The following is a 15,802-nucleotide window of genomic DNA, read 5'->3' as shown; positions in this document are numbered from 1 at the left end:
GCCATGCAGGAACACTCAATCAAAGCATACCCGACAGATGGCCATCCAGCCTCTATTTAAAGACCTTCAAAGAAGGAGACTCCACCACATTCTGAGGGAAGGAACACCTGCTGCTAAGCTTCAGAGCAGGCGTGTGGTGTTTGTGGCGGAGTCCTTGCTGAGAGGCACTGAACCAGTGGTTTGTGGGCCTGACAAGATTTTCTCTAGTGGTGTGCTGTCTTCCTGGGGCAAAGATCTGTGATGTGACAGAGAGACTGACAAGACTTGTCAAGCCTACTGACCATCACCCCTTTCTTTTGGTTCATGTGGGAACCAATGAATACTGCACAGCCTTCAGAATATCATAAGGGATTATGAGGCTTTGGGTAGGAAATTGAAAGAAATGGATGCACAGGTTGTCATCTCCCAGTTGAAGGGCATGGTCCAAGAAGGAAGAGGAAAATAGCAGATGGTGCCGCCAAGAACGGTTTGGATTTTTGGATCATGGTCTGAGGTTCCATGAGGAGGGACTTCTGGCAAGGGATGGGTTGCATCTCACGCCAGTTGGCAAATACGTTTTTGCCAATAGTCTCAAAAATTTGATCAGGAGGGCTTGAATCAGAGTTGTGGGGGAGGGAGAGAGTATTCTGGAAGGCAAAAGGGCTGGAGAAAATAGTCAAACTTGTCATAAAGGGAATAAGACAAACAGTGCAAGGACCCAAAAGTGGAAGGCAAAAAAAAATAGGGGGGACCCATCGTCTAAGATGTCTACACTAATGCACAGAGCATTTCAGTATTCCAGGTGAGGCCTGACCAAGACAGAATAGAGTGCCACCATTACTTATTATTATTATTATTATTATTATTATTATTATTATCCTTTATTTATATAGCGCTGCCCTTGACCTAGACACTATACATCTATTGATGCAGCCTAAAATCACATTGGCTTTGTTAGCTGCCACATCGTACCGTCGACTCATGTTCAACTTGTGGTCTACTTGGACTCCTAGATCCCTTTCACACGTAGTCTCGTTCAGCCAGGTGTCCCCCATCCTATATCTGTGCATTTTATTTTTCCGCCTTAAGTGCAGGACCTTACATTTCTCCCTGTTGAATTTCATTTTGTTAGCTGTGGCCCAGCTTTCTAGTCTATTCAGGTCATTTTGAATTTTGATCCTATCCAAATGGGCACTTTGCGGCATCCCCACTGTGAACTAGGGCTAGATGAGGCTGGCCATTTAAATGCCCAGCAGCCCTAGTCTGCGAGGACGCCGCCATCATGGCTGGCTGCCATGCACATGGGTGGTGTGATGATGGTGCGAGCATCGTGCAGCGCACAAACAGCACTGGCAGGAAGTGACGGAATTGGGGTGCGCACATGCGTCAATCGTGCCCCTTCCAGGAAGCTGCTTTTGGCAGCCTCTTTTTGCTCCTGGCAGGGAGTGCATTGTTGCCGTGCTGTTTGGTCGCTGTGGCAATGATGCCCCCAATTCTGTCATCCAAGTAATTGATAAAGATGTTGAATAACACTGGGCCCAGGACAGAACCCTGTGGCACCCCACTGGTCACTTTTCTCCAGGATGGCAAGGAGCCATTGTTGATCACCCTTTGGGTTTGGCCCTTCAACCAATTACACATCCATGTAACATGTTTAAAATATTACAAAGAAAGAAAGGGAAAAAAGGAAAAGAAAAGAAAAAATACATAGAGTATAAACATAGCTTCTGCATATATGCGGAAATAAGTTGACCATATTTACAAAAATACATTTGATTAGTTTTTCAAAATTGTGCATCCACATGTGTCTCTCAGCTTAAAGCTGCAAATTTAAGCATGTAAAGTGATTTTAAAAGGATTTTGAAATGCAAATAAAGTATAAATCTCTTTTGCAACAGTAAAAATATATAGGATCCAACAATGTTGATCTCCAACATCTCAGGAATATTAAGTTAAACTCCACAGTGTCTAACTCCACATCTCAGGAATTTAATTTAAGGTAATATGCATTTACAAAAATAGGCTTCTGAGGCAGTCACATGGTGTAAGTAGGCATGATTCTGCTCTTCCTCACCCCCTGACACTCGTGTAAAGATTGAATAATAAAAAAATAAGGTAACATGAAAAGAAAATAAGGTCCAAATGAAAGAAAGGGAATGAACAAGTGAGAGAGGTTGAATATACTGTATATGTATTTCAAAATGCTTTTGAAGTCATTTTGATGCTTAAATTTGCAGCTTTTAGCTCAGAGTACAGGGTATCTCCTACTTTGGACACATGTGGATGCACATGTATATACAAGTTGAAGAATGCAGTGCAATCAAATGCCAAAAATTATCAAGTGTCTAAATCTAAGGCCTTGTTTGATACTGAGATGAAGGTCAAGTGTCCACAAATGCCACAGGAAAAAAATGGCTCCTGCAACAGCACATCAAGGAAGTCACACACAGCATCAAAAGAAACAAACTACAGATGCACCCTACATTAGGGGGGAAAACCTCTGGTAAGATACATACAGGTGTTCACATGGCAGTGCACATGGATTAAAAAAAATGCACAGAAACAGTCAGCTAGACATTACAGGTAAACAACCCCTGATGATGATGATGATGATGATGATGATGATGATGATGTTTTATTTATATGCCACCTTTCCTGTAGGATCAAGGCGGATCACAACATTAGATAAAACATAACATACAATTAAAACACATCCCGTTAATTACCTCCCCCGCAACTGTTCCACACTAAAATATTATTAAACATCTTTCTTTTTTTTTTGTGGACCTGACTTGAAATACTAGGCTGCATCCGCATGCTCCTACCATTTTTATTTTCTAAGGCTTCCTTTTTGGCTGGTGTGGGCTTAGGCATTCTGAGTCCAGAGCTTCATTTATTAAACAAATAAAAGAAACTGGAGGATAATAGAAAATCCTACAGGCACCAAAAGAAACAGCTGTGGATACAGTTGTGCCTGTGAGCATTTGTTGGAGACTAGCATTCTAGTCAGAAGGTCTGTTGAAACCGAGTGGTCCCAGTGTGCCTGCTGTTGTTGTTCTAAATATTTTCAGGCATAGAGTTACCCATCCTATAGTACAGAGCCAGTTATAAAATGTACATATGTAGAGGCAGCAAGGCCAGGCTATGTGGTGAAAATTACAGCAGTTGTGTTTTCTGCTAAACATTAGGTGATCCCTTTTGTGGATCACTATAATAAGCTTATCAGCTCTATTGCTCTTAACAGAACCTTGATCTTTTGCTTGTGGAATAGTGAGAAAAATTAAGGAAAAATGTATTAAAAATTCACTGGAAGTACAATTATCCTTGTCCTTGCTGATTAAGTACATGTTTGGCTAAATGGTGTACGATCTTCTGTATGAACTGGTTTGTGTGTCTGTAGTGGTACATTTTCAATCAAAAGGTTTCAATTTCTTTGAGAAAAGTAAAGTTACCCTCAGTATAAACCACATGGAACCATTGTGATATCTATTGTATGTTGGCAGTTTTTAGAATTCTGGAGATCCATCCAACCTCTTCAACATTCTCATTTGGAGGACTGATAATGCTTAATACAAATGGGACCCACAGCAAAATATGGATTGTGGTGTGAGGGTTGCCCTGTTCCAATTAATTACCATATCTTTCTCCATAATAACTCATTTCCATTCCCTTTCCCATCTTATTGTGATTTTCCTCCCCTATAACTACTAATGATATTTTGATCCTCCCCCTAGATTTCCTGTCCCTAGTGTGTAGACCTCAGATATCCTCTTAAACTGTTGATACGTTTATTTTATGAGTAGGTGATGCTATTTTGGCTACTGCAGCAATAGTATTCAGATTTGAACATCAGAAATAGATTGCACACTTGCTAATGGTCTCCTGAAGCTTTGGGAACTATTTGTGCACTAGGGAGCAATGGTCTGTTTTTACAGACCACCAAGTTTCACAGACATGCTCAGTGCTCCATGTGATCTGTGTGTACTCTAAAAATTTCCAAACAAATCTGCTGTTTTCTGGGGTTTTCCCTTAAGGTTCAAGTGGAAAGAAAGTGTATACTATTGTTGCAAGAAATACTGAGGTGTGAGTATAATTTCTGTACATCTAGAAAACATCTATAATTTTCATTCAAGAGCAACATAGCAAACATGCAGGCTTTTGATTGCTAAATAAATGTTGGAGTAATACATAGTTGGGTGATATGTGAAATTTACCATTTTGTTTCATTATAGGCTTTGATGGACTCTAGTCTTCCTAGGTTACAGTTAGAACTTTACAAAGAGATTAAAAAGGTGAGACATTTTTATTGTTTGAACAAATCTACGCAAATGTGTTCAGATTTTTAGTCTACCAATTCACAAGAGCTTGTAATAAATTATATAAATAATAGTTTAACCTTAGTAAAACTATTGCTTGAATCTTAATAAAATTCTTGTTTGTGTATATGTGCCTTTATGTCACCTGTTGATTTATGACAAGTCCATGAATTTTATGTAGATTGTTGTTGCCATGTGCCTTCAAGTCATTTCTCATTTACGGCAATCCTAATCTGAACCTATCGTAGGATTTTCCTGGCAAGATTTGTTCAGAGGGGGGTTTCCTTTGCCTTCCACTGAGACTGAAAATATTTGACTTACCTGAGGTTGCCCAGTGTCTTTTCATGGCTGAGTGGGATTCAAACCTTGGTCTCCTGAGTTGTAGTGTAATAAACCACTAGTTTAAACACTGAAGTCATTCACTATCTAGAGTTATGGTAATGTTTGAAATAAAGATATATGACACAGAGGCTACTGTAATTTGGACATAATCATGTTGTAACGAAGCTTTCCTATTGTGCCACCCAATTATGCGAAGGCCCCGTCTAGTCAACCTTCACCCTAATGCTGCCACCAAATTATGTGATGCACACCACAATCCTTTTCTATGATGGCAGGCACCTGGGAGTTTTTATCCCACCGCTACCACCTGTGTTTTGTAATGTGAGTAGCGTGGTATTAATTCTAGTCCAGGCATGTCATTGAATCAAACAAATAAAACTTTATTTACAAGAAGGTTTAACAGTGTTGGTTTTAATATGATATCGTCTGTAATTGTTACTTTCTACTTTGTTATAGTTACCGTTGGTTTAATAAATCCTTAGCTAAATCACCAGTTTCATATAACTAAGATTCATTCAATCCTTCTCTTAAACTTAGACCGAACAGCCACCAAAGTTAACGCTATCCTGCAGGATATCACACTCCAGCCACTCCCTTTTCTAGAGTCCTGGAAGTATAACAGTAGGGAGCCCTTTCCCACTTAGACTCTACCCCTCACCGTCCTTCTCTATCCCTGGAATCCTCACTCTCAGGATTCCAAGCCCTAAGTGACTATTCCCTCAGGAACGTCTGGAACCCAGTCCTCTCTTGGACTTAACTGTTCCCTCAACTGTCAAATCCCAATTGTCACCCTACTGTCTCCCAATGGACTCTCTCCTCTGTTAGCCCAGAATTTTCAAAGGTCCCAGCCTACATTCTATTGGCTGGTCTTCAGCTGCCTTCTGATTGGTCAGCCAGGTGTTCTGTGCACCACACATGCCCCACAGGAAAAGACAGTGATGTTAGGAAAAAGTAATAGCAGTAAGAAAAGAGGAAGACCACATTATGGATGGATAAGTTCAGTAAACGAAACTGTGACCCTAAGTTGTGAGATCTGAACAGGGATACTCATATAATCTTTTGGAATTTGTTATTCTTGGTGTTGCCATTAGTTGACATCAACTAGAGAGCACATAACAACAATTTGGCAAATGGTCTTGTATATGAGTTTCTGTAGTATACAGTTCCTGGCATTTTAAATATGCAAAAAAATGCAGATTTGGGGGAGGGGAAGAGTATGAGACCTTTCAGATTTTTATAGTGTCAGAAAAAGTGTATGTTGAAGGGATAGTTCTACTAATTTTCTTGTAGGGAATAAATGTACTTTGTTCAAATGCCTATATTTCTTTAATAAGTACTTAGTTTTATTTATAGGCATATTTAATTTACTACTTTGTGAACTTCCTAAGTTAGCTAAGTTTCTTGATGGCAATATGCATTTACAAGCTTTCATTCAGTTTTAAAAGACAATTGTATTGCTTATTTGAATATGATAGCCTCTGGAAAATAACAAGCTGTTAGTTCCTTTGGCATACCATCTAGTGAAACTTAGTATTTTTTAAAATCATTGTTAATTCTAGTTACATTATTCCAAGTGCATATAATTTTAACTCATTATTTAGGGGGGAAAAGTCAGAGTATATGTGTTGAAATTGATTTATTTTTTAGATTTTCTTCTGATGTAGAGATGCTATTAAAATTTTCTTTGTAAAGTCAAAATCAGTCTGAACTTGGTGTGATTCACATATGTTCTCAATTATACCTGGCTAGAATGGTGCTTCTCGAAGTCTGCGTGCTGCCCTTTGGAGGTTTGCTGAACTTGCACATCTTGTTCGACCCCAGAAATGTCGGTGAGTGTGTACAAGAGAAAACAAAGCTGTCTTGCAGTGATGTGTTTAGTTCTTTTAATCCTGTTTTAATATTGTGTCTGTGATTTATGAATACCTGGAAAATCGCCTTTTCCATAGCAAATAAGAAGGTTTTTTTTTACTTACATGTATGGTGTCTCTGCTTAAACTAGGAAGCCATGCTAAAACTGATTATCATGTAGTGCACTTTCCTAGTGCATATATGACGGCAGTAGAACAGGTAGGAAGCATAAGAATTAGCCCCATAACCCTGCTTGTCTGTGATGGCATGCTGTATACAAAAATGTAATTTTTTTAAAAAAATTATCTTTGCCTCTTCTTTTTTAACACACATGGTGACTTTTCTTTCTAAAGAAATACCACATTGTGCAAATGAAATTCATATGCTGAAAGTCCCTTGGAAGTTATCGTCCAAGACTATCTAGAGAACAAGCTTCCCTATCTATATGTTTTATATTAATCTTTTTTATTTCCTGCCTCAATCTGTGTGGAGAAGTCGATAAGAAACCATTATCATCATTTTGGCTTTATGCCATGGTGCCCACCAGGTCTATTAATCTTGTTCATTAGGGGATTTTCTTACATTGTAGTTCTTTGGATCTGGAGTGCAGCAAGTTGAAGAAGATTGCTCTGGATCCAATCCAACACATTTTCTGTTCAGTTGCATTGAATAATAATATTGTTGTTCCTTTTGTGCTTGCAGACCTTATTTTGTAAACCTTTTGCCCTGTCTAACAAGAGTGAGCAAGCGGTCTGAAGAATCGGTACAAGAGACTCTGGCTGCAGCAATACCAAAAATCATGGCAGCTTTTGGAAATTTTGCAAATGACAATGAAATCAAGGTATAATTGTCTAAATGTTTTATGTTTCACCATACAATTTGTTGGAATTAATAAAAAAATAATACTTCTTTAAAAAGACCAATAATGCATCATTTTGAAATGTGTAAAACAACAAAATTGTGAAGAAGTAATAGTAATTTTTGAATCATCAGTGGGTACTGGCAGAAGTTCTGGCATTACTGCCATATGAAATGTGTATTGCATAATACCATCAGATATGTTGGAAATATAAATTGAAGGGTTGAAAGATAAAAGGTTTCTTTTACTTTAATACTTTGGCTTAGGCCACATATGATGTTAAACTGTGATTTAGCACTATTAAGATGTTGTCCCTCTTCCTTCTCCAGAACAACCAGGGTGAAGAGATTAGGTGGCAAGTTCTGTCTTGTCAAATTGAAGTGAACTTTACAAAAAAACAAAAAACGTTTTTGGTCTGGTATGGTCAGAAAGAAGGTTATTGTTTTAAAGGGTTTCTCTTGAATCAAGAGGAATATATGTTAGTTAACTTTTTAAGATTTACATAATACAGATGTTGAAAGCCTTTTTTTGGATTGAATTCAGTTTTGGGATAGATCTCAGGGGTTATATTTCAGCAGTGAACATGCCATGGGACATAAGTGATGAAAAGAATAAGTAAATAAGAAAAATATTACTTATTTTCTTAGAAGATCCCATACAACATACAATAAAATATATGATATATTGCAATTGTATTATAACCAGTACCAATAGCAGTGTAGATGTAGCCAGATGTAATATCAGTTTGAAATTTCCCATGTAAAAAACATAGTTGTTAAAGTGCCCACATGAATTTTAGCAAAATGGACATTTTTATAGCATTTTGCAAAATACAGTGCTGAATTCTATTTCTGTGCAGTGTTATTTTAAGTTCGTATCACTGATTAGAGATAATCAGAAGTGAAGAAATTATTGGCCACATGGGCCCTGATCAATAACTAACATAGTCCTAGCCCAGTGGTTTCCAAAATTTGGTCCTCCAGATGTTAGGGGCTTCAAGTCCCAGAATTCGTGACTGGGTGGGGCTTCTGGGAATTGAAGTCCAAAACACTGGAAGGCCAAAGTTTGGGAATTAATGCATTAGCCAAATGCTGTTGTGCCAGACCATAATGAATCAGGCCAAGTTAGGTACAAGCAGATCATTTTTTTTTTTTTTACTGTTATGGATAGAAATTGTGGCCTGTTACAGACTGCCAAAATAAAGCTGCTTTGGGTCTCTTTGGAAGTGTGCTATTTAAATTATGCATGGGTCCTAAGAGTCCGGAGGGCGCGCCAAAGCCACACTCCATTCCTGAGCACTGGAGTGCAGCTTCTGGATTCTTAGGGTGCGTGCATCATTTAAACAGCATACCTCCAAAGAGACCTGAAGCAGCTTTATTTTGGCAGTCTGTAACAGGCCTGCGAGACCTTTTTGTACTGCTGCAAGTGCACTAAAAATATTTATATATGGAAGGGTATTGAGTGCTACAAAAATGGTAGAACTGCACTTTTCTTTAACTGCTATGATTTTTTTTTGCAAGTGACATTTCCTTTTCAGTCCCTATTCAGATTAGTAGTATTGTTGTTTGTTGAAAGTTTTTTCTTCCAGTGTGAAATACATTTTATGTATAGTTTTGTGTCTCATTGGAAAGTTTAGACAAAGTTTGAAAAATCTGTCAACCTTAGTATTCATAGTGCCTTTGTAGTTAAATGAAATGATGACTAGTTTCTTTCATTTTAGGTTTTATTGAAGGCATTTGTAGCTAACCTTAAATCGTGTTCCCCTACTATACGTCGCACTGCAGCTGCTTCGGTAGTGAGCATTTGTCAGCATTCACGAAGAACACAGTATTTTTATTCTTGGCTTCTGCATGTACTGTTAGGTAAGATGGCAAAAACAGTGCTACAGATTTACATTAAATCTTGAAAAATAATTAGTCAGGTGGACAGAAAGTTACATGGAAGGAGAAAGAGACCAAAAAGAGAGACATGCACAGAAGCTTGATGTAAAATGTGGACATGTATGTGCATACACATGCACAATTGACAGATGTATGTGTGTTCTGGATGGAGGTAAATGTATTTTTAAGGACAGATTTGGCCAACTGCATCTCATCTCATAAAATTCATGGAATGGAAACAATTATGATGTTGGAACTAGATGCATCACTCTTGGAAGAGCATTTCATAAACCAGAGGTCAACAACTAAAAAGGCCTCCTTCTCATTACCAGTTTCAGGAAATAATGAGAGGAAGGCTTTAGAGCAGTGGTTCTCAACCTTCCTAATGCCAGGACCTTTTAATACAGTTCCTCATGTTGTAGTGACCCCCAAGCATACAATTATTTTTATTGCTACATGCAAATATGTGTTTTCCAATGGTCTTAGGCGACCCCTGTGAAAGGGTCGTTCGACCCCCAAAGGGGTCCCAACTCACAGGTTGGGAACTACTGCTTTAGAGGGTGGTCAAAGTATGGGTAGGTTCATGATGGGTGTACTTGTGAAATAAGTGAGTTGACACATACATAGAAATGTAGATGCACTAAACCCAATCTCCATAATTTTGTCTGTACCCTACCCTGCACCCTGAATTGCTTATATATTCCTGTTCATATTTTAGCTAGATTATGTGCTTCCTCTGTGTAGTGCTGGGTTTAGGTGTCACATCATGCCATATGCAGGCATTTTGCCACCCTATGAGGAGAGCTAGAAGTCTACTTTACTAATTTAAATGGACATACTTTCTTTTCTTTTTTTTAATTTTTAAATTTTTTATTTTCTTTAAGTATCCATACATATACCATATGAAGATACAAATATACAATATTGCTGAGCTCATATAAACAGAGAAAGAAAAAGTGTAATAAAATATACTATAGGTAGAGACCAGAAAAATTGTTTTTCATTTAGTCGACTTTCGTACTGTGTTTTCCCCACAGTGCTGAAACCTTGTCCCATTTCTCCTCATACTGTTGCTGGGATCTATTATTTTTAGACATAGAGATCATATCTAGAATAGCCAACTCATTCAACTTTAACAACCATTCTCTTACGGTTGGGGTTTTATCAGATTTCCAATGCTGGGCCCATTTCAATCGTGCGGAGGTAATCATATACAATAAAACGCTCTGCTCATCATGTATCAAATTATCCTGGATACCATCTGTAATATTTAACAAAAAAAGTTCTGGGCTCAACGGTATGTTCTTCCTTAAAGTACCAACTATCTGTCTGTGAATTTGTTTCCAAAAATTTTGGGCGCTCTTACACCTCCACCACAAGTGATAAAAGGAATCTCCTTTTTCACCACATTTCCAACAGATAGGATTTCCATGATTAGTTATTCTAGCAAGTCTGGTTGGGGACAAATACCACCTATAAAATAACTTATAATAGTTTTCTTTTAAATTATTACAGGAAGTAAAATGTAAGTTTCTTTTCCATACATTTTCCCAGCTGGACAGAGGGATATCTTTTCTTAAGTTTTGTGCCCATCTTACCATATTGGTTTTCACTGTTTCGTCCCACATCTCCAAACTTAAAAGAAATATATAAATTTTTTAATTAATTTAAATCTGCTGCCTCTAATAATCTTATCAAATTGGGACTGAGCCTCTTCTTTATCTAGAACATCTTTATCTCTCTTCCAATCTTCTCTAATTTGCCAACATTTTATCCACGTAATCTGTGGATCTAGTTTTACTATATCCTCATCCGTTTTTAAAACCTCTAGCCCTCCAGCTCTTATTACTAAATTCTCGTATCTCAGCCAATTAGTCAAGGCTTTGCTTTCATTCTTGTGGTATGCCTCCTGCGGAGAAGTCCATCTAGGTAACCCTCTGTATAATAATTTCTTGTATTTGTTCCAAGTAATGAAAAGCGAATTTCTAATATAGTGTTGTTTAAATAGCTTAATGTCCTTATTTGATCCGTAACAAATATATGCGTGCCAACCTAACTTTAGACCATAACCTTCAATAAAGCTCATATTGTGGTCTTCCAACAGAATCCAGTCTCTAATCCAATTTAGGGCACAGGCATTATGATATAACTCCATATTAGGTAATCCCAGCCCCCCTCTGCTCTTAGTATCTTGCAATACCTTAAGCTTCACCCTGGGTTTCTTTTCTTGCCACAAAAAATTTACCATATCTTTTTCCCAGTTCTTAAAGGGGATCTTATTAGTTACAAATGGCAGTGTTTGGAATAGGAACAGCATTTTAGGGAGAACATTCATTTGAATTGTTGCAATCTTTCCTAACAGCGATAGTCGTTGTTTTCCCCATTTTTTTAAATCACTCTTTATATTCTCCCAGACCGGAACATAATTGTTTGTATACAAATCTTGGTTGTTCTCTGTCAAAGTTATACCTAGATATTTAACTTTATTAATCAGCTGAAATTGAGTAAGAGATCCTAATTCCTCTGTTTCCCTTTTGGACAAATTTTTAAGTAGGATCCTAGTTTTCCTTTTGTTCACCTTAAGCCCTGATAATATACCAAATTCCTCCAAAACTTCTTCTAATATTTGGATTGATTTTTTAGGGTTCTCCAAAATAATCACCAAGTCATCTGCAAAAGCACGGAGTTTAAATTTACATTTGGGAAATTCCAATCCTTGGATCCTGTCGTCTTTCCTTATTTTATTACTAAATATTTCTATTACGAGTATAAAAAGCAATGGTGAAAGGGAGCAACCTTGGCGGGTCTCTTTCTCAATGTTAATTGAATTCATCTTCTCCCCATTTACAATAATCCTTGTACTCTGTTTGCTATATATGTTCATTATCCAATTATTATATCTGCCCTTTATTCCCCATTCATCCATTGCAATCTCTAAGAAATCCCAATTCACACTATCGAATGCTTTTTCGATATCCAAGAATACTAACCCCAATTTTCTACTTTTGTACATCTGGAAGAACTCTATCACGTTAACAATTAATCTAATATTATCTTTCAGATGCCTTTTCGGTAAAAAACCTGCTTGGTCTGAATTTATTCTAGATGTTAGTATCTTTTTCAATCGATTAGCAAGGATAGAAGTAAAAATCTTATAATCAATATTTAGAAGAGATATAGGACATACTTTCTCAGAAAATTTCCCAATGAAAGGTGTCGTTGCATGACAACATAGCAGAAGTTTGAGGTTTTTTTCCTTAGCAAACATTGTATTATAAAAGTTAACTTGTTTGTGTTAACAGTGTTATTAATCTAAAGAAACATTAATATTCAATGGTAATTGCAGTGAAAATACAATATCTGAGCATGCCCACAGTGAGTAAAAAGGATTGTAAATAAATAATAAAACTTTAACTTATATCCAGTTTTTTGTTACCACAATCAAAGCGGCGTACAACCTTTAAAAAATACAATATATACAATTCCCCCACTTAAAAAAGGATTAAACAGTTCTATCCATTAAAATTACAAATGATAAAATCTAAAAACAATAATAAAATAAAGGTGGGCAGAGTCTTCACTTATATATGTCTGTGGGGGGAGCGTTACATGGGCGGGTTCTGTTCTGGGAAGGCCTGCCGGAAGAGATCTGTCTTGACAGCTTTCTTGAAGCTCTCTAGGTTGGCAATTTGACGGATCTCATCTGGCAGACCATTCCATAAAGTGGGAGCGATTGCGGAAAAAGTCCTCTGGGAGGTTGCCGTCAATCTGGTCTTTGTGGACTGCAACAAATTCCTCCCAGAGGATCTGAGGGTATGGGGCGGATTATACGGAAGGAGACAATCCCTTAAGTAGGTTGGGCCCAAGCCATGGAGAGCTTTAAAGGTAATGACAAACACCTTGTACTGTGTCCGGAAACGAATAGGCAGCCAGTGGAGTGATTTCAATATAGGTGTAATATGGTCACTCCTAGTTGTTCCTGTAATCAATCTGGCTGCCATATTGAAGTTTCTGGACTAGGCACAAGGGTAGCCCCATGTAGACCGCATTGCAAAAATCAAGTCTTTAGGTTACCAGTGCATGTACTACAGTTTCGAGGTCACCCCGTTCCAGGAAAGGGCACAGCTCACGTATCAGCCGAAGCTGATAACAGGCACTCTTGACTGTTGCATTCACCTGATTTCTCATCTGAAGCGACGAGTTGAGTAGCACCCCTAAGCTGCGAACACAGTCCTTTGAGGGGAGAGTGAACCCCTCTAGGACTGGAGGTTGCAGCCCGATACCTGGTTTGGAGGCCCCTACCCTAAGTACTTTCTGTTTTGTCTGGATTCAGCTGGAGTTTGTCTTCCCTCATCCAGTTCATTGTACCTACTTTTAGAAACCTGCAAAAGATTGTACTGGTAATTATCTATTTTGAATGAAAAAAAATTAAAATATTAACTTTTAAGAATTTTTTAAAACTACTGTTATTATTTTATAGGTTTATTATTTCCTATGGAAGATGAGTATCCCAGTGTCTTAATTCTTGGTGTCCTGCTCACCTTAAGATATCTGATACCTTTACTGCAGCAGCAGGTGAAAGATACAAGTCTTAAAGGTAGCTTTGGTGTGATAAGGAAAGAAACAGAGATTTCTCCTTCTTTAAATCAACTTGTACAGGTAAGAATAAAATGATAGGTGTTTATCGTTTTTGCAGTACAATCTTATTTGTTTCTGCTCAGAAATTTCCAAGATTGCAGCATCTGTTGATAAGCTAGTCTTTGTTATGTTTTATAGAAATTTGCATTTTACAGTACTTATGGAATTCACTGCTTCTCCTTATTTGGATTATACTAATGAGCAGTCAAACTAAATCAATAAAAGCTTTTTGTAATTATTTCCAAGTACACAACCACATACTAAGTCATGAATAAAGTTCCCATAGATCAGTCCATTTTACTCTTAAGTATACATTTCCTTTAATAGATTGTTGTTGTTGTGTACCTTCAAGTAGTTTCCAACTTACAATGACCCTATCATTGCTGCGTGATGATTTGAACCCTGAACTCTAGAGTTATAGTCCAGTGCTCAAACCACTGTGCCATGCTGGCTTCTAAGAAATAGATAGTGTTGATTTGCTGTTGATTGCTGTTAATGTTGATGTGTTGCTTCATTAGTTATTCAGTTACTTACTACCGTATATACTCGTGTACAAGTCAACCCCATGTATAAGTTGAGGGTAGGTTTGGGGGCCAACATTATGGATATGACCCGTGGATAAGTTGAGGGTGCAGCCATTACCTCTGCATCACAGAATAATAGAGTTGGAAGAGACCCCAAGGGCCATCCAGTCCAACCCCATTTTGCCATGCAGGAACTATCAAAGCATCCCCAATAGATGGCCATCCAGCCTCTGCTAGAAGACCTCCAAGGAAGGAGACTCCACTACACTCCGAGGAAGGAGTGTGTTCCACTGTGGAACAGCCCTTACTGTCAGGAGTTCCTCCTAATGTTGAGGTGGAATCTCTTTTCCTGTCCCCTGTGCTCCATTTGTCTCTTGGCACTCCTTTGAGTGGAGGCATTAGAGCTGCTGCCATGGCCTCCCTGGCTCTTGGTGCTCTGTGAGAGGCTCAAAGAACCATCATTGCTGCCACATCCTCACAGTTCTCTCACTCTCCCCCCCATCTCTTTGATTCTCCATTTGGGCAATCTAGCTCAAGGAGCTGCTGTTTTCTTATTTCGGAGAAAAAAGAGTTAAAGAGAGGCTCCCATATGGCGCTCCATATCCATGAATTCAAGCATCCATGGCTTGAAAATATTTTTTAAAGCATAAATTCTAAATTTCAAACCTTGATTTTACCATTTTATATAAGTGACACCAATTTGCTCTTCCATTGTTTTTAACAGGACTTGAGCATCCACCGATTTTGGTATCCATGGGAGACCTGGAATCAAACCCTAGCAGATCCCAAGGGTCCACTGTATTATTATTTCTTATCTGTCTCTCCCCATGGAACAACAACAGACTAACAAATACACATCAGTTAAGAGCACAGCATCATTTAAAACATACATCAGTTTAGAAGAAGACCTATGGTCATATAACCCACCTCTTCCGCTCTTGTTACTCAGTATGCAGTTCAGTTGTTTGTTTTTTTACATTAACTGACATCTTCTTGGAAGAATTTCTTTACTGACTCATTTAAATATACAGTTCTTTTCCACTCCCCTGTGGATAAAGCGTCAGAAGACTGTTTTCATACCTGGTTCCCTGTCTTGTGACCAAATTGAAAGTAGGACTGATTGAAAATTCTGATATATAAGCAAGAAAGCCGGCGGCTACAGTCATTGTTTGGATAGCAAAAGACAGTTTGTGAATACTCAGAGTAAAAAGCAATATTGCATTCTTCATGGTACTCTCTTGGTGTGACTTATTATTTTGTTTTGATATTCCTTCTTTGGGCACTGACTTGATTGTTGTATGGTACACTCCAGTTTCAATAGCTTTTTCAGTTCAGTTTGTTTTCCTTTAGCTAACCTAACATCACTGGATGAGAGAGGAACTTCCTGTTCTGAAGTTCTGCAGCTCCCAGCAGCTT

General features: G+C 38.0%; 1 protein-coding gene across 1 annotated transcript in view; it reads left to right on the top strand.

Moving 5' to 3' along the window:
- Positions 1-15,802, top strand: part of HTT (huntingtin) — a 182,077-nt gene that overhangs the window by 7,966 nt on the left and 158,309 nt on the right. Inside the window, exons 5-9 of the mRNA XM_042469645.1 lie at positions 4,212-4,271; positions 6,387-6,466; positions 7,188-7,326; positions 9,065-9,206; positions 13,705-13,883. Of these exons, the coding sequence (XP_042325579.1) occupies positions 4,212-4,271; positions 6,387-6,466; positions 7,188-7,326; positions 9,065-9,206; positions 13,705-13,883 (600 nt within the window). The remainder of the gene's footprint in view (positions 1-4,211; positions 4,272-6,386; positions 6,467-7,187; positions 7,327-9,064; positions 9,207-13,704; positions 13,884-15,802) is intronic.

The sequence above is a fragment of the Sceloporus undulatus genome, chromosome 5, assembly GCF_019175285.1.
Source record: "Sceloporus undulatus isolate JIND9_A2432 ecotype Alabama chromosome 5, SceUnd_v1.1, whole genome shotgun sequence".
Lineage (NCBI taxonomy): Eukaryota > Metazoa > Chordata > Lepidosauria > Squamata > Phrynosomatidae > Sceloporus > Sceloporus undulatus.
The sequence above is the reverse complement of the archived record's forward strand: the minus strand, read 5'-3'. Positions and strand labels throughout refer to the sequence as shown.